At 45.6% G+C, this 27,988-nt stretch overlaps 1 protein-coding gene across 2 annotated transcripts in view; it reads right to left on the bottom strand.

Annotated features, from left to right (window-relative positions):
* Positions 1-27,988, bottom strand: part of AGTPBP1 (ATP/GTP binding carboxypeptidase 1) — a 1,256,713-nt gene that overhangs the window by 142,048 nt on the left and 1,086,677 nt on the right. For both annotated transcript variants that reach the window (XM_085633101.1, XM_085633102.1), the window contains one exon: positions 3,067-3,227. In XM_085633101.1, the coding sequence (XP_085489227.1) occupies positions 3,067-3,227 (161 nt within the window). The remainder of the gene's footprint in view (positions 1-3,066; positions 3,228-27,988) is intronic.

Genomic DNA, 27,988 nt, shown 5'->3' with positions numbered 1-27,988 from the left:
GCTGCATGAGCAGTATGCCCCAAAAGTGTCTGTGCCATTCACCAACATTGTAAGTGCAGTGAAGGCATTTTGAGTACATGGGCTGGGAGTTTGTCAGCACAAACTCCACAGCTCCATGATGGCTTTACTGAAGACTAAGATTGGTATCAAACTTCTCAGCACTGGAAGCCCACACTGATGCCAGTGTTGGATTTAATGTACAATGTACTCAGAGGGTATCTTATAGCTGCCCCCTGAAAAACGACCAGCCCTGGTGTGGTCTCTGACTGGCTACCTGCCATCTGCCACTATCAGACAGGGTATGCCCCTCCCACTGCAAGGTGGCATAAGGGGGGTGGAGGGTTTAGACACCCTAGGGGGAAGGGACCCATAGGTCCCAACCCGCATGCCCCTGTAACACCCCTAAATCTAGTATTTAGGGGTTCCCCTGAACCTTTTTCCTCAGATACGATGCCCTAAGAAGAAGGACTGAAGAGCCGTGCAGCAGTGGAGAAGACGACGACTGACTTGACCACAGTCCTCGCGGCCTGTCTCCTCCTCCAGCGACCCTGCTTCCAGAAATCTATGTGGCCCGCAACCAGCAACCTCAAAAACCCCGGAGGATCTGTGCTGACTTCAACAAAGACTCCTGTCACTCGTGGACACCGGATCTGTCCAGCAAAGAAACGAACACCAGTCTCCAGACCCAGGAGGATCCGCAACACTGCACCACTCTGCACTTAACTCCCAAAGCCCGAGTTTGAGTGACTTACCTATCCTGTGAAGTCTTCCCAGCAACCCTGATCTGGTTTGCATCGGTGGCTGACCTCTCCAGGATCCCCTCTTCCCCGACGCATGCAGCCTCTGTTCTGAGGGTCCCTCTGACTACAACCTGATCCAGCTCAAGAAACCGGACACCAAAAGGCACCCCTGCATCCTCCACCCCCCCGAATATGGGGAGACAACCGATGGTGCCCAGGTGTCCCCCAGCTATCCAACATACCTGCCCAGCCGTTGGTCGCCTTCATCCAGCCTCCGGGTTCAAGCCTGCAGCGGCTTTCCAAAACCAATCACTTCCATTAAGAAGTATTAGGCGCCAACGCTGATTTTTCACCCTGCACCCGGCCACCTCTGTGCCTCTGGTGATGTAGCTTTGGTGCTACTTTGTGCCCCCCCGTGCTCACCTCAGCCCCCAGGGCAATTTCCGTGAGACCGGGCATACCTACCTGCAAACCGCGCATTTTCAAGGTACACCCGTCTCTATTGGACAACATTGGGCCCAGTGACCTCTGCTCTCGGTCGCCACCATGCCGCTGGTGGTGCAGTACTTACCTGGTCGTTAACCTTGCCCTGTGTTGTACTAAACCCCTATATCCTGGGGAAGTGGAGAACTTACCTGCTAACTGCTTAACAGTGTTTTACTTCATAGGATTGGATTGTAGTCCTAGATATTGTCTTGCACCGTCTAACTTTAACAATGCTAAAGTATACAACTGTACTTGATTGATATTTACAAAAACTATTCTTAAAATTCTACAATATACAACTGTGTTTACAAACCAGTACTGAATTATTGAAAAGGATTGTTATAATTTCAAACTGTACAACTTACCTGCACTAAGTGATTCTCGGTTCTAGTAATAAAACGACAAAGTAACAACTTTTTATACAAATAGTTGGTCTCGATTCAGTCTTTGAGTGTGTGACATAATTTCTTGCCTGAGTGTGTATAATAAATGCTTAACACTACCCTCAGATAAGCCTAACAGCTCAGCCCAACTACCACTAACTTGAGAGTAAGGTATTATCTAATTTATCCTCTGCTATACCTCTGGGGATCAACTGGACTCTGTGCACCCTATACCTTACTTTGGTATAGTATATACAGAGCCAGCTTCCTACAGCGCAAACGAGAAAGAAAACATTGCTTTGAGACTCCATATAACATGAATGCAAAGATACAACAACTCATAGTCAGAGTCTGCCTCCTTTCCAGAACATAAGGCCTCAAAAGAAACTGCATGTTCTCTTTCTTCACTCCTCAGCAGTTCGATAAGCGCCTTTTCTCGTATGGGTTAACATACTGGAAAGGAGGGAGCTGTTTGGGTTTAAATGCCTGTGAGTAAGTTAATGTTAAATGTCTTACACGTTGCCATAACATTTTGTGTGGAATTGAGTATTGAGGCATAACACTCCTTATGGAGAAAAGACTCCATCAGAGGTGAAAATCTGCGCCCTTTAGGCTTGGTCCACAGAACCCCTGGGGTCTTTGGTGGAGCCAGTCCTCATGAAGAAAAAATTGAAGAGTGGCCCATCATCTTCGCTTGGTTTCTCTAAATGGCTCTAGGAGCTTTTTTTCAATGCTTGCCTGCCACCAGTCACACTGTGTTTATTGTTTTCAGCCATCCATGGCTTCTGTCTATCTAGCAGCATTTCCATCAATTTCTCACATCTTCCTATTTTAATTAGGGAGCAATGTTTGGACTCATACAACAATGGAGTTTAAAAAATATATCTATACGTCCAATTAAAGTTCTTTTGAAAAGAAAAAATAACATAACTGTCTGCAGATGTATTTTTTCTGCTTTTAAAAATCTGTGTTTCCATAAATTTATATAGGAAATATATACATTAAAAAAAGGCATTCTGAAATCCCACAAACAGGTGCATGTATGGAACTGTTTATGACTATTAATGAAGATCCTAAGATGCAGAAGTATAATTCTTGCTCTCCCTTTTGTAACGCTCCCTTTGAATACTTGAGAAGAGAGGTACAGCTGACAAGAAGGGACGATGACAGTCTTTGCTAATATGGTCAGCCTATTATATGTTGTGGTTTCAATGGGAGAGCGTTATGAATTTGGCTCCAATACTAAGCGTTTCATGAATAGTGCAAGAGGCAGAGGTCGCATAAAATGGCTGCATTTAAAGAACTCATGTTCAAATATGTGAACTCCACTCCAGGGTGAATATGAACGAAAAGGTGGGTTGGAAATGTATGAACCTGGAAAAACCATTACAAGCCATATCTCATAATATTAATTAATAGTGAATAAAATATGCCCACTATGTTTTAGACTAATATACCTGGATACTTTGCAGCTGCTCTCAATCAAGTCATTTTCAATGTCGAGGAGGCTGGGAGGCAGGCTGTATTCCACTGGGGAGGTCAACCTTCTCAAACGCAGCAAGCCAACACAGAACTTGGCTCCCATTTCCTCCAGCTCACGCGTCCCTATCTGTAGGTTCTGAATACATTAAAGAAAAACAGTAAAATCCTACTGAAAAGAAATCACATTTGCATAAGATACAGACGTAGGATCCGGAAAGAGCAGCTTTTTTTCTCATGATTTGCATTAGAAAGAAATGAATGAAATTCCAGATGTATTTTCAAATGAATGCAAAGTCAGTTCACTGTAGCTTTTCTGCTAGGATGTGGCTGTTAATTACAGAGGTTCGTTTGATAAAAAGAAGGAAGACAGATGTAAATCCTAATATGGTATGATTTAAACAAAAATGCAAGGCAGACTGTGTATTCCATGAAATCAATCATCTATTCAGTAACTGGTAATTTAAGAGTATTGCTCATCAACTGTTCAGTGTCACATGGAACGCTGCAAAGAGAGAGTGAGAAACAGAAAATTGTTTTAACAAAAAATCCTTATAAATTGAGGCAGAGTTGCAGTACACTCTCAATGTTGACTCTCTAGGTGAATTCACTGTCATCAGAGACATCCATTTTTAAGATGTTTCTGGCTCGTTTTTTGCTGTTCCCACTTGATACTATAGTTATTCTGGTTAGTGCAATGGTTACAAACATGTCTAGAGAACAGAGTCCATTAGTAATGAATAGAACAGAACCCTGGGACAGAAGAAATAGCTAATTAATGCTAATCCGACTGACGAAGGAATGGCACATCAAAGGAATCTTCATTTAAGTCATAAACATTAGAACAGTTCTGCCTGTACGTCCAATCTTGAAACATTTTTGCAATAAATATATATATACTGAAAAATGCACACACAAAGCTAGAAATAGAGTATAAAAATATAAAGCCAATGATTTGAGATGGCAGATTTTACAGAACCATGAATGGAATTAGGTGAAGACATTTTCTACGTTGTCAAAACTTTGCTTCCAGATTTCAGGAATGAGGCTCTTTGGGAAATGTCTGTATGCTTATACATTTCTCCAAATCTATCGACTCTGATACAACTGAGACATTCCAAAGAAAGAATAATACTGACAGCTCCACAAGGGACAAGGCCATGAAGAAACTGACGTTCTGCATGGCAGAAAGGCCACACAGGAACCTGCCATGCAGACTGAGCGGAGGGGAAGATTTACCAACTCAGTTTACCATCCTTGAGCTTGGCAATATGACTCCTGAATTCATACAAAATGAACTTCTGAACCGGCCTAACGAGTGCATGCACATTTTGAGAGGAAGAAAAAGACCACCAAGAATGGCTTATGATTTTAAATGGAAGAGATTCTGCATATGGTACCAGCAGAATAGTTTCAATACAGGTACTTGTTAAAGGGAAGCTGTTCTGCCATAACTGATTTATTTGGCAAACAGGTTTTCAATTTTCAACAATCAAGATAAACTTGGCAGCTATTGCATCAAAGAGGATTAGTCCTTCACTGTCTAACCGCCAGTGAAGAAATCTCATTCTTAGGAACTCAATGTGAGTTTGACTAAACTAATGTCTACATATTTTAAATCCCTTTATAAGGCATCACTGCACCACCTTTCTGAAAGCCTGCATTTTTGGTGGGAAGACCCTCTGTTAAAAGCGTTAGCATAAGCAAGGCATTACATTTCTAGAAACAGTACATGATTTGTGGGGATAAAAGAGTAGTGTTGTGGACCCATTGCTCCTTTTTACCAAAAGTACTACCCAACTTTCATGTTAATTAATTAATTACTTCAAGATTTTGGTGCATAGGAGACATTCTATGTAAGTTGATTATTAGGAGCATTTGCAAATTTTACAGTGATAGAACTAAAGAGATCTCCTAAAATTATTTGTGAAATATGGCCCCATCATTACAGGTATGCCAATAGGCCAACTGCCAAACAGTCTATCATAAGATGGATTGTATCATGCATTTTACTGTGGTAACAGTAGGCTAATACGTTTTTTTAGTGTAAGCAAGACTACGGCACGTTCTGTAAGGTATAAAGCAGCTACTGCTGCTGCGTTACCGCTGAAACCAGACGCTCAGGTTTATTGTGGTATTTCCTAATTTCTTTGAGGTTTTTTCCAGTCTTTGAGGGAATGGGCATGCTACCCTGTTCTGGTATTTATGACCATTAAAGAAGACCCTATTAAGAAAAGGAAGATGCATTTACTATTACTCCTAATTCTGCACAATAGGAATCCTCATTAGGTTTGTAAACACTCCCTCTCTCCTCCCTGGCAAAATACTCAAACACTGAGAGGAGTCTAAAATGGGGATTTTTATTCACTGTTGAAAAGAACAGTCAGTACAAGACATGCTGCAAGAAAGAAGATGCCGGTTCCTTAAAGAAGAAGAATTTACTTTCCCTAGAAAACTATGGCACTTACCTGTCTGGCAGCATTTCCCTAATTTCTCTATGGTAGTTCTTGGGCAAGAGGCAACATCTGCTGGATTCATCCTTGCTTTTGATTTCCTTTTGTGTCTTGCTTTATTTTGGACTTTATTATTTTTCAGTTACAGATAATTTTGTATCTATTTATTGAAAAATTGTTTCAGAGTCTTGTGTGCGGGTGAGACCATTGTAAGTTTTGCGATAATTAATTTAGGTCGTATAAAACAGAATCTCAGGTACTATCCATAGCAGGCCTATATTAGTCTGCTAAATATCTGTGTTCAACCATTACCTTTTCTTTACTCGAAAGCTAAATCTAAGCATTATGCACCAAAAAAACTGCTTTTGATTTCTCAACAATAGTATGATGGCAGCCGATACTATTCTGGCATTAGAAATGGTAAACTGAAATTGGAAATTAGGCACAGACTGCAATCATGATCCACTTGAGGGTTTGTAAATTACTATTTAAACCACCACAATTTCAGATTACCATTATGTTGGATTACTGTAAAAAAGTGCCCCTTTTTGCACGGTTACCCTCTACTTTTTGCTTGACATCTGATGCAACCTGACTTGATATGCCCCGAGTCCCTATCAATCAGATTCCCAGGGTCTGTGTTCTTGCCCAAAACTGTACCTTTGTACCCACAATTGGCACATCTCTGGCCACAGGTAGGCCCCTTGTTAAAAGTACCATGGGTACCAAGGGCACTGTGACAAGGGAAGGCCTCTAAGGGCTGCAGCACTTATTTTGCCACCCTGAGAGGCCCTGTACCTAAACACCCACACAGTGCTATTGCAGACTGCGTGTTCTGGTGCAGAGAAAAGTGAAGAGTCGACATGGCACACACCTCTGTGTGCCATGCCTGCAACCCACTACCTGAGGCCCAGGTAAGCCACCCCACTAGCAGGGTGCACTAGCCCTCAGGTGAGGGTCAGTGGCATGAGCCCTATACCCCTATAGTGTCTAAGTCCATTCTTAGACAGTGTAAGTGTAGTAAATCCCAAAAATTGTATATTGTCTGGGAGTTGGTCATTATGAACTCGACAGCTACATAATGGGTATACTGAAAACTGGGAAGTTTAGTAGCAAACTTCTCAGCACATTAAACTCACATGGATGCCAGTGTGGGTTCAATGTAAAATACAGAGAGAGAGAGCATCTTAGAGATGCCCCCTGAAAAACGACCAGCCCTGGTGTGGTTCATGAATGGCTGCCCGCCATTTGCCACCACCAGACAGGGGTCTGGACCCATGGGTAGAGAGCCTCCTCTCTCTGGGTCCAGAGACAAAGCCCATCCTGAGCAGCAGTGTCAAACCTTCTGCCCCAGAATGTGCTGGGTCCACGAAGGAGAAGCTTCAAAAGCCTGCCGCCTTTGGAAGTTGTCCCTGCCTTTTGCTGCCCCCAGCCATTAGTTCCCACTGGTTCTGCCCCACACTTTGGGTGCGAGAATCTAAGGGAAAACCAAGCTAGGAGGAGAGATGTGCCCACCTTTGCCAACTCCACCCCTCAGGTGAGGGAGGCGAGGTGAAGCACACATCTCAGTTCCCTCGATTTTGAAGTTGAGGGGACCCAGCCAAATAGGGAGAGGCTCATGCCCCCTCCCACTGGAGGGTGGCATAATACGGGTGTCCCCACCCCAAAGTAGGGATCCATTAGTCCCGTCCTACACATCCCTTTAATGCCCCTAAATTTAGTATTGAAACTTGCCGCCTCAGATTCGAGGAGAATGACAGAAGAGCCGTGCTGACCCAGGAAGAAGAGGACACCAACTGTTTTCTCCCCAGCCCTACCGGCCTGTCCTGACTCCGACCTGACTACAGCGAAGAACTTGGTGTGCAGCCCTCCAGAGCCCAGAGGACCTGCCCTGCATTCACATTACATTCTCTGTCTCCCATGAGCACCGGATTTGGTCAAGCCAAGACTCAATGACAGAATCCAGGTCCCAGCGGATCCGTGATTCTGCACCACTCTGAACCCGATGCCCATTGCCCGAGTTCGAGTGGCCCAACACCACGAGGAGGTATCCCCAGCCATCCTGACCTGGGATCTAGTGATCTCCGACCTCCCTCGAGCCTCAAGACGACGCATGCAGCCTGAACCTGAAGGGTCCCTGAACAGCGAACGGAGCTGGTAAAGAAAACCAACGCCAGAAGACACCCAGGCACCTGACACCCCACGGCCTTGGGTGGCCCAACCATCTGTGTCCAGGCAGACCCCAAGACCCCAACTTACCTCTCCAGCTGGTGGTCACCTTCAGTAAGTCTCCCTACCTGAGCCTGCAGCAACTTTGCCGAACCGAAGGTCTCCATTGGAAACCAGAGGGCCCGACATCTTCTTGGCACCCTGCACCCGGTGGTGCAGCTCCTGTGCTGATTGTTGGCCCCTGCAGTGCTGACCTTAACCCTAGGAGCTTTGCTACCACACTCAAGGGGGCTGCTCGTAAGCAGTCCCTAACCGAAGACCCCCTTAGCCTCACTGGCTAACATTGGGCCCCTTCACTCTGCACCCGACCGCTTCAGTGCCACTGGTGGTGCAACTTGAGTGCCTACGTCGACCTTGGGGAACCTTTGTCCTAACCCCCGAAACTCCCATTCGGGAGACGTTAACTTACCTGAGAAACCAATAACCATTTTTCTCCATTAGGAACCCATATTATGAGTTTTGGGCCTAAAATATTGTAAGTGTTGAACTGCTGTTTTGTATGGAGGAAAAAGTCACTAGAACTTAAACCAAGAAAAATCTTACTTGCCTTGTATTGAGAGATCCCTCGGTGTGGTATCTAGGCATACCACCACCACTAGTCAATGTAATCTAAAAGTAATCAAAGAGTATTTACTGTGTAATTCAACCTGCTTTTTGAAACCATACCAACCTGTAAAATTGCAAATCCATTCTCAAATGCATTTCTGTGTAAAGGTTTACAATTGAAAGTACATTGTACCAAGTCCTGCTTGGTACTAGAAATCGAACATAGCTATACTTTTTTTTAAACTTGCCCAATTGGCCTGGATTCTGTCTCCGAGTGTGTCCATCAGGCCTGATTGGGTAAATACAATACATGCTTAAAACACCCTCTGGATAAGCCTAACTGCTCACCAACACAACCACAAGGAGAGCTGTTGGCACTTACCTAATTTGGCCTCTGCTCTACCTCTGTGGACTACTTTGACTCTGCGCAGTTTTAATGTTTAAGTGTGTACCCAACAGTATATAATTCTCTTTGGGCTTATTTTTAATGTAGGGATAAATTCCCCAAACCCCACCATATTCATTTATATATTTTTAATAAAATGCAGGGTCAAACAACCCGTAGGTATGTAGGAGGAGGTTGGTGGTGGCGGCAGGTGGGTTGGCGCTGTGTGTTTTGCCCAGACATCTATATATATATATATATATATATATACTCCAACTAGACTCTAAATCCCCGGTTGGTCTCAATATCACAGAGGACTTGCACACCATTTTACATTAAAACCATTCTCCATGTGTATTTTTATGTACTAAGGAGGGTAATCAACAGCATCAATGCTTATCAAATCGGGTTACATGATTGGTATCTAACCTACCCATTAGTGGGTTTTATTAAGGGGTTTTTATATCAATATGGGATTCTATTTTTACCTTTTTGTATTCTATTTATTGTTTTAGTATAATAAATAGTCACCAATCATGAAAACTCTAAAGCCAGCGAGATAAATGTCTAAGTAGACTGTACTGTTATTATTAACATATGCGGTTCTAGTGGGCGTATGCATTGAATCATGTATTATAACATATTCTACCCTCTTCTAAATTAATGTAGCCCCATCAATTGAACCTTATGAAGCACCCTTATCATTTGGGGTCAGACTATTATCTCAATTAGGTAAACATTGGTATGGACATACCAATTTCAAATATTCCTGGATAATAGTCTACATTATCATATATCGTACCATCAGATATTCATTGTATATTATGAGAGCATAGACTGGGGGAGAAGGTTATAGGTCAAGAATTAAGGTATCTATTGCTGGGAGCAGCAGCAGGTACTCTTCCCTATTTGCACTTTCATTGCACTTTGTTTGAACTGTGTCACTTCTGTTTACATATGTATTTTTATATATTGTATAGGTTTTTTATATAACAGTTTTTTGAAGCTTTATGATTGAGTGTTAAATTATTGGATATAATGTTAATTTATTGGCAGCTATTTGCACTCAGCACACTTCCTCATATTTGTGCACAATTGCAGGGATCTGCAATCAGATGGGTTTGTAGGACCATGACACATGGAGGTTTTGGAGTGTTATTTGGGATTCATCCCGCCATTTGATTATGTAAACTCTAACAGGGTATGAACTCTTGTGGGTATTTTACCAATTATTATGTGCTTTTTACGAATGACAAGATTTTAATACATACAATGCAAATTTTTGTTGAATATATACTTGTACATTAAGCATATGTCTTACATTGGACTACATCACATGAGTCTGCCTTCTCTTTCCATGTTTAAACCTCATCACGTGCCGAGTATCGTTCTTCCTATTTAAGGAAGTGATGTGTATTTACTTGTTGTTATGTGATCAAGGCTCAGGGAGAGCCGAAACGTTATGACGACATCGTTGCAGTTGAGCGATTAAAACCTATTGCACTGAGAAGGTGGTCCGTGTTTGTGTGATCTGTTCAGAGGCTACGAGGAGGCAGCCCTGCCAGGGATACAATTGATCTGATATATATATATATATATATATATATATATATATATATAAACAAAAAGGTGCATGTGTGTACATATATGTGTGTGTGTGTGTATATATATATATATATATATATATAAAAATATATTCACAAATACATACATATATATTTGTTTTACACAGCAAAAAAACCAACCCAAAAATCGTAACTTTTTCACAATTAATGACTTTGAAAACAGAGAGAAAAAAACCCTCTTCATCACATGTGAGAAAAAATCGAATGTGAATGTGATAGGACAGCAGATTTAAAAAAAAAATCCCTTTAAAGCCCACTCAGCAACTTTTTAAAACACATATCTCAACAAATACTGAACAGATTTACACCAAATAACGGGGCAGTTCTAACATTTCTCGAAAGTCTTTCTTTCTCTCGCTTGGGCAGGCAGCTTTGACTAGTCAATCTCATAAGTTTCATCCCTTTCTGAATGAGAACATGGGTTTCTGAATTTCTAAAGGGGTCAACATCTTCCAGTTTCTTTCTATTATGTTCTTGACTCTGTTGGCTTTGGGGTTGTAGATGAGAACGCAAGTGCTCTGGGGCATCTCCTTGGTGTATTTTGGGGACGAGCAACGTCTCCCTAGGTGTGAACCAGGCTTTCTTTGATGCAGCCTTGACAATTGTTTTGGGGGTATCCTCTGTTGGCTAGCTGGTTAATTAGAGAACATACTACTGAAATAGTTTTATCCTTTTATAATCGTCACTGCATGTACAATACCCTAAAGTACCCTGACCTGTTTTTTAAGCACCTGTAACCATTTTCCAACGTATATATTATCCAACCATTACATGCTTCCTTCTTCCATTGTCCTGAGGGGATCCACAGTAACGATGGGCGAAACGCTTCAACATTTTCTTTCGGAGGAGCAATTCAATCTTGAATACACTAAATACACTAAATAACTTTTTGGACACATACCTAAGAGATAGAGGACAGGATTGTCCTCCGTGGGACACCATTTAAAGGACTGCTTCCAATGTGGACTGCACAGTTAATAAGGAGCTCAGTCACACCACTTAAATCAACTGGATGACTGAAGCAAGATTCTAGTTGTTACATTTATTTTGTTGGGTGGAAAACTTTGGCGACTGTTTTCCTTTTCTTTCTTTTCTGTGTTTACTTTGATATTTAAATTTTAAATGCACACTCCAGGTACCAGTACCAAGAGTGAAGATTATTACGCCACCAATGAGTAAAATTAATCATTTACTTTAAAATCACAACTATATACCAGTGACTAATTGAAGTATTCTTTGAGGTTCTAACGTATGTATGGTCTTTTCCCACAATATCCCATATTTATGTTTAACTTGTTTGAGGCCCAGGTATGGTGGGGTAATTAGGGCACACCCTTAGATATTTATTAATAACCAGTGCATAGCAGATATTTATGCAAAGTATAATCCATTGAGTTACAGTCTATTTTGCATTGCCTTGCCCTAATTTGCTCCACAAACCCTACACAGGGCTGACCGTTCACAGGATGTTCTCTGGTGCGATCAATATAAAAGCTTAGCGCCGTCTTAGTTGTCCAAAAGAACAAGTTACTTACCTTTGGTAATGCTTTTTCTGGTGGAAACAGTATCTGCCTGTGGATTCCTCACCTTATGAATATCCCCTGCGGCAGCATTCCGCTGAATTTTTTCCTAGCTCTACACGCCGACGAGGATGTCGGCTCCACTCGCGACTCCGCATGACGTCACCAGAGCCATAAGAGAGCCTCGTCGGCGTGATGACGTCAGTTCCACCCATTTTTTCCGTGCCTCCGAGGCGAACAGGTGGACCGACAACAGATTCAAAGTATACACAGTACACAACATTTGAACCAATATACACAGTACAAAGTCAAAAAGGAAAGCTAAAGAACATCAGCATTTCCTATAAAAGTACCAGATAGAGAGAAGATACAATGTAAAACAACAAGCCAAATAAGGTATCCTTTTAGGTATACAAAGGTGGACAACGGAGAGGAGGTTGGGTCAGTGAGAAATCCACAGGCAGATACTGTATCCACCAGAAAAAGCGTTACCGAAGATAAGTAACTTGTTCTTCTGATGGATACATCTGCCTGTGGATTCCTCACCTTAAGAATAGATTCCCACAGCAGTCCCACTCCCGGAGGAGGGTGTCCACCTTTCCTATGCCAAAAAGTCCTGCAAGATAGATCGCGCAAAATGGCCCTCCCTCCTCACTTCGGAATCCAAGCAATTATGCTTCGCGAAAGTGTGGAGGGAGGCCCAAATCGCAGCTTTACAAATGTCCAATACAGGAACACCTCTGGCCAAAGCAGAGGTGGAAGACTTAGCCCTAGAGGAATGAGCCCTAATGCCCTCAGGTGGTTCCTTACCAGCAAGGGCGTAACAGATCTTGATGCACAAGATGATCCACCTGGTTAGAGTGCACTTGTGCACAGCTCTGCCTTTTCAGTGTTCAACGTAGCCCACGAAGAGCTGATCGTCCAAACGTAAGTCCTTTGTTCTGTTCAAATAAAAGCACACCGCTCTTTTAGGGTCCAGGCGGTGCAGTCTCTCCTCCTCCTTGGAAGGGTGAGGGGGAGGATAAAACACAGGGAGAGTTATGGACTGCCCCAGATGAAAAGGAGTAACTACCTTAGGCAGAAAAGCAGCCCTGGTCCTGAGGTCCATCCTTTCAGTATGTATGGTCAAAAACAGAGGTTTTGAACTAAGAGCTTGAAGCTCACTCACCCTCCTTGCTGAGGTAATGGGTACAAGAAACATTGTTTTAAAGGACAAAAGACTCAAAGGACAGCTATGAAGGGGTTCAAAAGGGGAACCCATCAAACAAGTCAAAACAAGATTAAGATCCCACTGGGCATAATAAAGGGAGTAGGCGGAAACCTATTGGAAATGCCTTTGATAAATCTCAAAACGATACGAGACTTAAATAAAGACGGCTGATCAGGTAGACACAGGAAAGCCGAAAAGGCAGACAAATAGCCCTTAACTGTGGCCACAGCACAACCCTGCTGAGCCAAGGAAAGAGCCAACTGAAGAACATTGGACAAGTGGGCTCTTAAAGGGTCAATGGATCTCTCTCCACACCATTTAACGAATCTTGACCATCTGTAGGAGTAAATGGACGTGGTGCAGTGTCGCCTGGCCGATAAAATAACATCCACCACATCAGGCGGGAGAGAGAAGGAACTCAGGTTGCCGCGTTCAATCTCCAGGCATGAAGGTGCAGGCTCTGGAGGTGGGGGTATAGAACCTGCCCCTGCGACTGTGAGAGGAGGTCTGCCCTGAGAGGGTGAATGAGCGGAGGGTGCGATGAGAGGTGAAGTAGATCTGTGTACCACACCCTTCTTGGCCAATCCGGGGCGATCAATATGACTTGGGCCTGGTCTTGGCGAATCTTCCTCAGAACCCGAGGAATCAAGGGTATGGGAGGAAACGCGTAAAGGAGTTGAGAGCTCCAACTCAACTGAAACGCGTCCCCCAACGCCCCCTGCATCAGAAACTGGAGACTGCAGAATGATGGGCAGTGCACGTTCTTGAGAGTGGCAAACAGGTCCACCCGAGGAGTCCCCCATGTCCGGAAGACGTGTCGAACTACCTCCGGATGAAGCCTCCACTCATGGTCGGCGGAGAACTGCCAACTGAGACTGTTCGCAGGCACGTTCAACACCCCGGCCAAATGATTCGCCATCAAGCAAATCAGATGGTCCTGAGACCAGGACCAAAGCCGCAACGCCTCTCTGCAGAGACTGTTTGACCCTACTCCTCCCTGCTTGTTGACATACCACATCGCAGTAGTGTTGTCCGTCAGGACCTCAACCGACTGACTGTGAAGGGAAGGGAGAAAGGCCTTCAGCGCCAAACGTATTGCCGGCAATTCCAGAAGATTGATATGAGACAATCTTTCCTCTGGAGCCCAAAGGACCTTGATCTCCAGATCTCCCAGATGAGCACCCCACCCTAGGGTAGAGGTATCTGTTATCACTGTGGCCACCAATGGAGGAAGATGAAAGGGCTTTCCTTGAGACAGATTGCCCTCCAACCTCCACCAAGACAGATCCGCCGCAGCTTCTCTGGAGATCCTGGCAGACTCCCTGAGATCTCCGTTGTGCTGATACCACTGCCTGCGGAGACACCACTGGAGGGCCCTCATGTGCCAGCATGCATGGTTGACCAACAGAATGCAGGAGGCGAACAGACCAAGCAGGCAAAGGACCTTCAGAACTGGAACAACCGCTCCATTGTGGAATAAAGGGATCATCTCCTGAATGTCGAGAATTCTTTGCGGAGGAGGAAATGCTCGACACACAGTAGTGTCCAGTACCGCCCCTATGGACAGGTTGCGCTGAGAGGGCACCAGGTGAGATTTGGGCACATTGATTGAAAAACTCAAGTTGAACAACAGTTGAGATGTTTCCCGTAGATGATGAAGCACCATCTCTGGCGACTCCGCTTTGAGCAGCCAGTCGTCCAGACAGGGGAAAATAGGAATCCCCGACCTTCTGAGATGAGCTGCCACCACTGCCATCACCTTTGTGAAGACTCGAGGTGCAGTAGTAATACCAAACGGGAGGACTGCAAACTGGTAGTCTTGCGACCCAACCGTAAAACGTAGATACTTCCTTTGCGACTTCAGAATGGGGATGTGAAAATAAGCATCCTGTAAGTCGATCGACACCATCCAGTCCTCTTGCTGCAGCGTCAGAAGAACCTGAGCAAGGGTCAGCATCTTGAATTTCTCCTGCTTCAGGTAAAAATTGAAGACCCTGAGGTCCAGGATCGGACGTAACCTGCCGTCCTTTTTGGGAATCAGGAAATACTGGGAGTAGCATCCCTGACCCCTTTCCTGCTCCGGAACCCCCTCTATCGCACCTTTTTGAAGTAATGCAAGAACCTCCTTCTGCAGAAGAAGCAAATGGTCCTCGGAGCAAAAACCTTGACAAGGAGGGTAAGGAGGAGGAAATTCCCGAAAGGTAAGGGCGTACCCATTCTCCACAAGGTTTAAAACCCAAAGGTCTGTCGTGACCGATTTCCAACCTTGCAGAAAGTGAGACAGCCGACCCACATGATCCAGGATGGGGGATCTAGGGCTGCTTGCCTGTGGTACCAGAGGGAGCGGGGGAGGCTGAAGGAGAGATTGCGGGCAGAACCACGTTGGCGACCTTTGGCTCTTCCTCTATAAGATTTATAGAGCGGATTCTGCTGCTGAGGCTGACGGAAGTTGCGAAAGGAAGACCTTCCAAAACCTCGATATTTCTTGAAGCCGAAGCCTCTCGACTGAGTCTGCAATCCCAAGGATTTCGCAGTGCCCTGCTGTCTTTAAACCTTTGTAAGGCCGAATCTGCTTTTTCCTCAAAAAGCCTCGACCCGTCAAACGGCAAATCAACAAGAGTGGCCTGGACATCAGGGGAAAATCCAGAAGAAAGAAGCCAAGCCTGCCTTCTTGTAGCTATGGAGGATTCCATAACTCTGGCTACGGAATCAGCCGTATCCAGGCCTGATTGAACAACCAGCTGGGGCCTGTGGAAAGCACCTGATGATTGCTTGGAGCAGGATGCTTGTACCACCAAATTCTCTGGAGATGGGTGAGAAGAGAGAAAATCTGGATCACCTGGAGCAGTCCTATACCTCCTAGCCACAGCCTTAGAAACAGCAGGCGAAGAAAGTGGCTTGCGCCAAACTTCGATGATAGGATCCAAAAGGGCTTCATTAAAAGTTAACAGAGGCTCAATTATGAAGGAAGGTGAATGCAACACCTCCGTCAACAAATTCGGTTTATATTCAGCAGTAGGTAACTGCAAGTCTAAAAACTCAGCAGCTTTCCTTATCACTAAATTGTAGGGAGCCACCTCTTGAGGAGGTGAAGCTCTTGTAGAAGAGAGCTCCCACTCAGGGGAGGTGTCCAATCCACTCGCCTCTTGAATTCCCTCAAATTCATTCAGAGACTCCTCCAACTCGCCCTCCTCTACATCCTCATCTACGATACTGCTCCTCTTCTAAAAGCCTCTGAGCCTCTCTCCGTGAACGAATCCGCGGACGTGGCGTCAGTGGCGCCGTACGCGGCGCCGACTGCTCCGGAGCCGGCGTTAAGGGAGGATCCGATGGAGGCACAAGATCCACACGAGGCCGAGAGAAAGTCTCCTGATTACGCTGGAGATTCTATCAACGGTGTCGAGACTCTTGGCGCCGGAAACTGCCATGACGGCGCCATCGGCATGAAGGGTGCCTGGCCATAGTGTTGTGGCATGCCCAAATTGAATGCCAGCGGACCCACGGGACCAGAAGGTGCTCCGGATGGGAAAGCCGCCCCTTGAAAAACTTTGTACATGGCATTTAAAAAATGCGACGGATCCCCCCCTGGAGCTGGGAATTGAGGATATGGATTCGAACCAGTATCCAAACGGGGAGTGTCTGACGTCGGAACGATCGGATCCACTGCCGAATCCACCGGTTCAATCTCAGGCACAGGAGAAGATGGAACATCCTGAACCGGCTCGGTGTCGGAAGCTGGTGAATCCCTCGGCGCCGGAGACTGCGCTGGAGTGCCTCTAGGCAAAGGTGACTTCTCCGGAGTCGCACAAGGAGAAAGAGAGGGCGAAGGAGAAACAAAGTCCTTACGGCGACGTCAAGGGGCAGGCGAAGGCGATCTCGAAGCCTTACCCTTCGTTGAGCGGCGCCGAGATCCATGTCTTCTCTTTTTCTTGTGTTTTCTCGACTTCGTCGTATGTGAAGTCGACGACTTCGACTTATCACGCTTGCGCCCTCTACCTTCTTTCTTCGCCTTGGCCAGAAAAAAACTTTGTTTCCCGTTCCTTAAGTGCTTTAGGGTTCATTTTCCTGCAACAGGAACAGTCCTCCGCGTCGTGATCCGACGATAAGCACCACAAACAATCTCCATGGGGGTCAATGATGGACATGTGACCTCCACATTCCCTACAGGGCTTAAAACTAGACTTCCTCGAAGAAGACCACTTCTAGCAACAGTTAACGCTGATAAAACAACAAAGTAACTCAACAAATATGGAGAGTGCTAGAAAACCGTTACACGTCGACGGAGCGGAAAAAAGGGAACTGACGTCATCACGCCGACGAGTCTCTCTTATGGCTCCGGTGACGTCATTCGGAGTCACAAGTGGAGCATACGTCCTCTTCGGTGTGGAGAGCTAGGAAAAAATTCTGAGGAATGCTGGCGCAGGGGATATTGATAAGGTGAGGAATCCACGGGCAGATGTATCCATCAGAAGACGCAATCTCTCTTAGAAGGATGAGGTGGAGCAAAGAATGCCCAACGGTGACAGCTTGCTCGACATGAAATATAGTGCCCACTTTCATCTGAAAGGATACTTGATTTCTCAACAGCAACGTATTCGTGGAAAAAAAGTTGTGTATGGTGTGTTGACAGAAAGAGCCTGCAGCTTTCTCACACTCCTAGACAATAATATGGTGATGTGAAAGAACATCTTAAACATCAAAAGTTTCAATCAACAACTTTGCAGCATTTCAAAATGGGTGCACATCAAACAAGTAAGGGCTAAGTTCAAGTCCAACTGTGGCATCACAAAGGGTTTCTCATCACAACAGGAGATTTAACTAAAGAGGGCTACTCTGACAACCACAAGTAAGTAGCCCTTAACGGTGCCTAAAGCAAGTCCTTGCTGGGCCAGTGACATAACAAATAACAAAACCTCAGACAACTTTGCTTTTAATGGGTCCATTTGTTGGGCATGACACCAATCTACAAATTTGAGCCAACGATAGGCGAACACTCATTTTGTGGACGCATCCCGCTTAAAAAAAAACCTAATGGGGATCCAAAAGACCTCAGCAATCTACGCCCGATCTCTCTGCTAGCAGCACCGGGAAAAATGTTCGAGAAAATAATACAGCGCCAGTTGAGCAATTTCATTGAAGACAACAAGATACTGCATGAGACGCAATCAGGCTTTCGTCCTGGCTTTAGCACGGAGTCAGCTCTAATTGAGGTGGCAGAGTCAGTAAGGTGGTCGATGGATTCGGGAAGCTCAGCGATGCTGGTACTCCTGGATCTGTCGGCCGCCTTCGACACGGTTGATCATGCTAGACTCTTGATGCGACTGGCTGAGATAGGCATCCGTGACCAGGCTCTGGGGTGGATACACTCGTATCTGTCCCGGAGAACACAGAAGGTGGCACTAGGGACTGTATCCTCAACACCCAAAGTACTCAGTTGTGGCGTCCCGCAAGGGTCGGCACTCAGCCCCCTCTTGTTCAACATCTACCTCGCTCCACTCTTTACGCTGATTGCCAATTGGGGTGTCAAGGCAATCTCATACGCCGATGACACCCAATTGGTATTTCCGTATTCAGAGGTGTCGCAGGAGTCCTTCTCGAGCTTCAAGGGCTGTCTCCAACGGAAGTGATCTTTTTTGGTAAAGGCCCCCCTCCACCCTCAGAGCTATGGTGGCCAGCAGAGATGGGACAAGCCCCCTCACTCAGCCTAACGGCAAAAAATCTGGGAGTGCGGTGGGATGACAGTCTGTCCTTTACCTCGCATATTCAACAAGTAGTCGGCTGCTGCTTGAGTAAGCTGAGGAATCTCCGCAAGATTTTGAGACTTCTCCCTGAGAGTTGTCGGAAAACAGTAATCCATGCCACAGTGAAATCTAGGCTGGATTACGCCAACGACATCTATCTGGGCTTACCTAAATACCTTATTCAAAAACTTCAGCTGGTCCAAAATGCGGCTGCGAGACTGCTAATGCGGATTCCTTTTAAGCACTCAGTCTCTCCGTATCTTCGATCACTGCACTGGCTACCAGTTGCCAGCAGAATCAAATTTAAGGCACTCACGTTGGCCTTTAGATCTCTGTTTGGCACCTGCCCTAAGTATTTGAAAACCCAGCTCCCGAGATACTCCCAGGCCCGTGCGCTTCGCTCCAATTGCCGCGTTCGACTTGCCGTCCCACGAGCAAAAAGGGCTCGGCTGGGGGGTCGAACTTTTTCGGCTAATGTTGCGACACTGTGGAACACCTTGCCCCCAGCAATTCAGCAAGCCCCCTCTGAATATTGCTTCAAGCGGTTGCTAAAGACTTGGCTCTTTACCCAACCACGCTAAGCTCCCCCACTTCAGTCCTCTGGGTTAACTGTGTTTTTCCTAGCGCCGGGACACCTCCTCGTGAGGTAGCTGTTCGCGCTTTACAAAATGCCGTATTATTATTATTATTATCCCTTGCTGCAAAGTCGAAATCAACATCCTCTTTGGGGGAAGGCTGAAGAAGGTCAACTGCTGTCCTCAATCTCCAAGCAAGGAGATGCAAAGTGTGCAGATTCAGTGCACTACTCTCCCCTGCTGCTTCAGCAGGAGATCCTCCTGAGGAGGCAACTTGACTGGAGGAAACACACTCATGTCCAGGAGTTCTGAGTACCACACTCTCGTGGACCAATCAGGTGCCACTAGTGTGACTTGTACCTGGTCGTTTATGATTTTCTTTAGAACTCAGAAGGAGAGGCAGTGGCAGGAAGGCATACAGTAGTCCTGAGCTCCACTGTAGACAGAAGGTATCTCCGAGAAAGAGCTGTTTTGGAAATAAAACAGGCAAAAGTGCTGATATTGCATGTTCTCAGAGGTGGTGACCAATCAAGCCAGGGTTCTCCACATAGCTGGAAGATGCCCTGTGCCATCTTTGAGTGCAACTGCCGTTAGTGACCTGCTAAGCATCGGTGGGTAAGTTCATCCTCCCAGGTGTTTAAAAATAGCACCAGGTGGTTTATCACCAGAGAAACTCCTTGTCGGTCCAGCCACTTCCAGAGTTGCAGAGCCTCTTGACACAAGGCCCAAGACCCCTGCCCTGCTTGTTGCAGTACAACATGGTAGTGGTATTATATGTGAGCACCTGCACCAGCCTTCACCTGATGGTGGGCTGGAAGGCCTTCAACGCCAAGCATATTGCACTCAGCTCCAAAAACGGATGTGGAGTCGAGCCTCTGAGAGACCAGAGGCCTCTGATCACTCTCCTACTTGGCCTGTCCAACCCAGTCTAGCATTGACCAAATCCCAGTGCAGTAGCCACCACTTCAAGTCTTTTGCATTCTCCTCCGAAATCTGAATACAATCTGATAGATTTCCCTGATTTTGGGACCATTGGGATCTGAAGTACCATTGCAGAGCCCACATGTGCCACCTGGCATGACTGGCCAGCAGGATTCAGAATGACAACAACCCAAGAAGCTTTGGAGTTGTCTGCACTGACATCCAGGGCAGAGGGGGAAACATGGGGATCATGGCCTTTTTATACTGTACTCTCCATTTCAGGGGAAAGGAATGAAACCATACTGTATCCAGAATAGCTCAGATGATTGGGAGTGGTTGTTAAGGAGTCAAGTGAGAGTTGGCACGTTGACAGTGAACCCTAACAAAATTAGGTCACCATTGTATGGAGGTAGTGGAGGACTGCCTAAAGCGATCCCGCCTTTAACAGCAAGTCTTTAAAGTAGGAAAATACTAGTACTTCCGATCTCTGAAATTTGTGCTGCAAACACCGCAATCACTTTCGTGATCACCTGAGGAGCACTGGCGAACTGAAAAAGCTTCTGCTCGCCGTGAACCATAGATATCATCTGTAGGCCTGCAGGACGGGGATAAAGCCTCAACTACGAAAGGGCTGAAAAGCCTGCCGGGCTGGTGGAGGAGCCATAACGAAGGCGCAATTGTTGGTGGAATTGCCTTGAAGAAGTAGATAGGCCCAAGGAATGTGCTGTAGCTCAATTCTTCTGGAATCAGTTCAGGGCTGAGTCCACTTTTTCAATAAAAAAGTTAGAGTCGTCAAATGGCATATCCATTAAGGACACTTGGATGTCCCCAGAGAAGCCTATAGACCTCAATGAGGTGTGGCGCCATAAAGCCACACTAGTGCCCAACGCTCAACCTATTTTCAAGGCAAAACATTTGACAAATTTCACTGCATAGCGACTTAAGGTACGCCAAAAGGTCGCCCAGAACAGCTGTCAAAATCTGTGCCACCAGATCCCAAAGGGCATGAGAGTAGCGGACTAGAAAGCAGCTAGCGTTCAAGGACCTCAGGACAAAGTTTGTGGAGGAGAAAATCAGTTTTCCAAATATCTCTATTTATTTAGATTCAAGATCAGGTGGAGTGGAAGGAAAAGCACTGGGGTTTACTTTGCTGTGGAGACCTGTACCACCAAGGTTTCTAGTGTCAAATGTCGATTAAGAAAGGCTGGGTTGCCTCATTTGGAAGGATGGAGCCATGCAACCTGCCCATTAACAGGAGGACTGGATCATGGTTTCGACCACGTGGCCAAAAGAGTATCTATAAGGGCTTCATTAAATAGTAACAGGAGCATTGCAGGGACTTGACCTTGTTGAAGTGCCTCTATTATCACACAAGTCTTAACCTTTAAAGTGGGGAGCTGTGAGTCCAGATCTTCTGCCGCACTGCAAGGCCAGTGGAAGTCAGGGGAAGGATCCAAAACATTGGTATCATAAAGCTCCCCAAACCAGTTTTCTTCATCACATAGTCGTCCCCTTTATCGCAATTGTTATTGTTCAAGTTATTGCCAAAAAGATTGTGTAAAGTTTGGACGATACCACATGGTAAGGGCAAGTGTCAGAATCTGAGGGATTGCATTCCAGTCAGAGCTGGACATATTCTCGGTCAAGGTGGATTCCGGTAAGAATTGGATAGCAGTATGGGTTGTTCTTCTCTGACGTCGGCATTGATGTGAAGAGAAATGGCGCAGGGGATGGCACTGAGATCAATTCCACATTGTAATCTGTGTGGAATCAGATATGGCTTCAAAGGGCACTGACACCAATGAGGGTGGACCTGGTGGCAGACGTCCAACTGGAGGCCCCTGCACATCTTTGGGATCCAAAGGCAAGCCAGAGGGACCCAACAAAGTGCTGAAAATGTGCAGCATGGCCTCTCTAAACACCTATTTGCTGCAACATCATCGAAGGACCTAGAAATTTGATGTGCGCCAGGACCAGACTCAGAATTGGCTCTAATAGTGATTGGGAGCAAGACTGGGAGGCACGCTGATGCCATTGCGTACTCGCCGGAGTCTGAGAGTGCCAGGAAGTAACCAATTCCCACTTCGACTTTTCATGCTTTTTCTTGGTCTTACCCAAAGACTTCAACTGAGATGATGATGTGCTGCGGGAAAGACTTCAGGAGTGAGAACAGAACCTTCCTTTGGAGTAATCTTGTGTTTGGCGATGTAAATCTCGGCCTCACGGTCGTGTATGATCTTTGGGTTCATCTGGGTGCAGTCATCAAAGGCTCTGGAGGCGTCCTCCAACTCTAGACACCACAACCATACTTTGTGAAGGTCCATCATGTACCTCTGGGTCTGTGTATGAAGGCGCAGAGAGAAAGGAACTGATGTCAGCGTGCATGCTGACTCTTATATGCAACTGCGATCATCTCTTCTGAAGCGACAAGACATTAGCAAAGAGCTGCATGTTGCCACTTCGCAGTGCGCAGTAGTACTGCATTTAAGGGTCCAGATCCAGTATGATGCCTGAGGAATATTCACAAGGGGCCTCATGTAGGTAAATAAATTTTACCGGTTCATAAATACCGAGCCGTACCGAATCGGTAAATTAGAACCGGTAAGTTATATGTAGGTAAAAATTCGGTAACAGTTACCGATTCGGTAACATTCGGTAAATACGAATCGGAATTCACCGAATCGGTAAATACCGAGGTGGTATCCACCGAATCGGTAAATACCGAGGTGGTATTTAGCGAATCGGAAAATACCGAGGACACTACCACCTTCCCTTAACTAAGTAGCCAATATCATAATCATGTCATTATAGAAGGTCTCTCAGGCTTGAATAGGGGACCCCATACCTCAAAGATCAGCTTAGTGAAATCACATCACAGGAGCATCAGGAGTCTCCTCGCAGGAAGGCTCGTCTTCGGTCTGAATAATAAACATGACGTCTGAGATATGAAAATCACAAACTGTCAGGTATGTGCAGCTGCGCGTGTGCCATGGCTAAATCGTGGGTCGAACAACCTAGAGTGGAAAACATGCATTGTGTAAAATTCCAGACTGTGTGTCACAGCATGTACAGACCAAGGTCGCTGCGCAGAGCTTGGGATGGGAACAACAGAATGCACTCGTCTGAAGGAAGTCTCGAGTCAGCAGTTTATTCAAGAAAGAACATGGAAACGCAGTGTCGTGTGCAAAGACACAAATATGGCTACATAACATTCAACGTGGTAATGCCAACTGAACAATGCATGTACGTATTCAGGGAGAACTCACTACACGCCCCCTTGAGCGAAGCAATATGTAATAGGCAAGAAAAGAGAGAACGCAGAGTTCAGTTTCGTCAGAGCAGAACAGGGCGTAACCAATGCAGCGCCAAAGTCCTACAGTCCAATTAATTGCAGCATACAATTCCAAAAAACACAATGCAAGTATAGTAAAAAACTCAAGCAGACCATCAGGAAGAGAAAAACGAGAATTAAAAGAAATAAATGTTGCGCCAGGGTGCTGTCCAGTAGCACAGGCGCAATGGACGACAATCCAGTTAATCCATGAATGTATAGGCAGCATATGTGGCCACGGCTTCCAACAAGCAATCGTTTTCAGGGCCACTAAAAGTCTCAGCCATCCAATTGAGTAAAGAAAAGGAACATACGTGTTCTCCAACCAACGGAGCCTCTAGCACAATCAGAGGGCACCCGGAATGTTCCTCCAAATAGCTCATGGACAAGAAGTCGTAGGCTGCCGCTGAGATGTCCCAATTACCCAGGATACCATGCGCCGCTCCACACGCCATGATCCGGACACCAGAACAGGACAACTCGTGAGACACTAAGGGCCGCATCAGTCGATCGAAATCCGGCACCGGAGACACCATGTTGGTCAAGCACAAATCCAGAGGCCATTCAAAGGGACAATCCAGGCAGTGTAATACAGGTTGTACGCAGGTGAAGTAGGAATACCTGAAGGATAATCCATAAGCCAGGCTCAAAGTCGCCAATGGCAAAGTACCATAGAAGTCAAGCATCCTATCACGAAGAAGATGCAGACGGGACAGGTGCTCGTGTGGCACAGAAGGAGCAGCCATTCCGTAGTATGAAAAGTAAAAGCAGCACACCTGCCACCAGCGCCAGAAGCAGCGGAACACCTCCAAAGATGCTCGAGAACAGTGAATGAACAAATGCCGGAATTACACCAAAAATTGTTTGGAAAGAGGTCACGAGACCCGAGCCCCACATGTTAGAAAAAATTGAGCCAGGCCGGTCGTGGACGAGGCATTGATAATACTTTGGATCAAAGAGCCGAAATGCAGGGGGAGGTCAGTATTCAGAGGCGCCTGTTCCTCAGTGCGCGTAGTAGCAACGTGAAGGACAAATATTTCACGAGAGGAAGTCAAAGGCACCTCTTTGTGGGACAATGGCGCTCTATTCTGCTCAACTTGTTGGACTCTGCTTTCAAGGTTGGAATCGAAGGCCAGATGGAAACATCCCGCCGCCCATGCGGGGGTGGAAAAAGAACAGTATTGCAGCAGACAACTTCATGCGAGACAGTTATGTACGGGATTACCACTCACATCCCGCAGCAAACTTCATTTATCATTATTAAATGAATACCGTTTGCAAGCACAGTGAAAGAAGGTGTAATCACAGGCACTGGGATACCTCGTAGGACGCACGCCAAAATCGGGGCTTGTACATTGCATGCGCCGTGTACTTGCATGTGCCTATTGTCTCATGTATGAATCCTAGAAGTGAGAGTGCTAGAGCTAATATCTATAACGGCTTAGGCCTTCTCCATGTTTGCTTGGTCAATAGCTCTCAGTCTGGAAGCCGCCTCACTGTGCGACAACTTGCAGACCTCGTTGTAAATAGCATACGCGCACCTTTTGGTTCTGCCACCCACGGGACCATTCACAATATCATTCCATTCGGTATGCACATTGATGGAGTGGGTGGACTTCCTGATCCTGTAGATGTGCTCTGTGTCAGCTGGTGGACAGAGTGGGATGTGTGTCCCATCAATGCAGCCAATATAATGGGGGAAGAAATTCCTGAAGGAACGGGACAGGCAACTCTGGGATACACCACCCACCGCAGCTGTCACCACCTGAGAAATGCCGGATGCCAGCAGATGTGGGCTGCAGAGCACCTGCACATGTGGGGGTATGGCGTGCGCCCTTCTTATTGGCTGGTCCAGGAGTGGGTGCGGGTCCCTGATTGAGTCCATGATGGTTTCGGGGTGTAGCCTGTACCTCTCATGTATCTCTGCATCAGTCAGCTGGAATAGTGTGATGCGCTGTCTGTGGATGCGTTCCTTCCGTCGCCAAACCCTCAGTCCTGCTGCCTGTAGACGTAGGCGCATTGCAATGACGTACATAGCTGCCAGGGTGTCCACGCTGTTGCATTTTGGGATTGCTTAGCTGCACTGTTGTTGGTTACCACCTGCTTTCAATCCGTGTTAATTACCGACTCTTATTTACCGATTTTCTTGGATTTCTTAATTACCGAGTGCTCCTACATGTCATTGTAAATTTTTACCACTTCATATTTACCACTTCATATTTACCGATTCGTTAATTATGTATTCGGTAAATATGAATCGGTATTTTAGAATTCGGTAACTATGAATCGGTATTTACCGCCTCATATTTACCGAAAAGTGGTTTTTGGACTCCTACATCTCACTTGTCTGGATACCGGTCGGTAACGGCATATTTACCGAAAATCGGCCGTTACCGACCGGTATTTCGCTACCTACATGAGGCCCAAGATGAGGAATCTCCATCAGAAATAATCATGCATTATAAAAATTACACAGTGAGCAACATGCATGATATTGTCCAATATTGCTATCTGGGGTTTCCAGTTGAAAGGGTACAAACAACACTGGCTTTGACCCTTTAATTTATGCTGTCACCAGAACCCCTTAGTGGCAATAATGGAACATATTGCATGGTTACATGATGTAAGTCTGTTTGTAGCTTGTAGTGATGTAGATTCACATGTCCTGCATACTCCGGCAATCTAGTGCTGGGTTCAGACTTTGCAAATTGTTTTTGTTTGAAGAAGAGTTTCAGGTCACAAGGTACTCTATGACTCCTCCTTTAGTTGGCAATGTGCATTGGTACCAACTCCATTGTTAAATTATTTTTCGCATAGTGGGTGAGCACAAGTATGGAATGGTGAATAGCGAGTATATGGTGACCATGCCGAGTGTTGTATTAGAGTATTAGAGTAATAGATATTAATATTACAGATGTGTGCAACAAGACACTGACTCCGGAGAGCAGGGTGGGTGCATGTGAATCTACAGCACTACAAGCTATGAAATATATGCCTTCATGGTAACATTCATAGTACATGTGGCTGTAGATACACATGCTCTGCATAGACTGTAAAGCAGTACTTCCCGAGGCAGTAGCTAGTTAGTGGATGATGCAGATGTATGAAGTCAAGTTTTTAATACCAACCATAGCTTGCTGACAGGTGGGAATAAACACACAGTACTGCTTTGTAAAGGTTTGTGGAGTTGACCACGTAGCTGCCTTACAGATGTCAGCTTTGTGAATATCCCCTAAAGAAGACATTACCCCTAGTAGATTGTGGCTTGGGGGGGCGGGGATAACCCTTTTGGCTTTATGGTAGCATGTTTGGTTAATTTAACGATACTTGTAGCTTTGCCGGCCTTTGAAACTGGGTTGTTTTTATGAGATTTACAAAAAGCTTAGTTCTAGCAATATAAAACATGAGGGCTCTTTAAACATCTAAGGTGCGAAGGGCCCTTTCTGAGACTGAGTCTAGGTGAGGAAAGAAGAGTGGTAGCTCAATGTTTGGTTAAGGTGGAAAGGAGAGATCACCCTGGGAAGCAATTTATCGTCAGATCTAAGGACAACCCTATCTGAATGAACCTGTATAAAAGGTTCTTGTAAAGTGAGGACCTGTAGCTCACATATATGCCTTAGGGAGGTAATAGCTGTAAGGAAAGCTACTTTCAACGATAGGAACTGCAAAGGACTAGAATGCAGTGGCTTAAATAGGGGACCCATGAATCTGGTGAGTATTATATTGAGATTCAAGAAAGGGGGAGAGGGAACTCTCAATGGGATAACTCTTTTAAGGCTTTTCATGAAGGCTTTAATGACTGCAATTCTAAAAGAGAAGAGTGTTTTTTGTTTTGCACGTATGTGGCAATAGCCGCAAGGTATACGCATATAGTAGTATATGTTCACCCAGATTTCTGGAGGTGAAGCAAAAAAACAGACAATGTCTTGAATCACTGGCTTAAGGAAGTCTAGAATGTTTAGAATTTCAGTGGTGGACAAACCTTCTCCACTTTGCTGCATAGCAGGCTCTAGTAGTACGTCTGCAAGCTTCTCTTAGGATGTTCATGCACTCCTGAGGCGGACTTAGACAGCTAAACTCTTTAGGCAAAAAATTGATAGCTTGAATCACCAGAGGTTGGGGGGTCTCTGATCTTGCCTTGCTACTGTGTGAGAGTCTCCAGCCTGTTGGGGAGCTTTTCATGAGGAGACACAGACATCTTGAGGAGGGGTGAGAAACATGGGTATCTGGCTCACATAGGAGCCAGAGGGATGAGGGTGAGAGAAATTTGCTTCAGCTTCATTACCATGTATAGAAGCAGTGGGAGAGGAGGAAAAGCGTAGGCAAATATCTCTAACCAGTTCATCCATAAAGCATTGCCCATG

The sequence above is a fragment of the Triturus cristatus genome, chromosome 2_1 (genome assembly GCF_964204655.1).
Source record: "Triturus cristatus chromosome 2_1, aTriCri1.1, whole genome shotgun sequence".
Classification (NCBI taxonomy): domain Eukaryota; kingdom Metazoa; phylum Chordata; class Amphibia; order Caudata; family Salamandridae; genus Triturus; species Triturus cristatus.
Note: the sequence above shows the minus strand (reverse complement) of the source record. Positions and strands in the feature narration are given on the sequence as shown.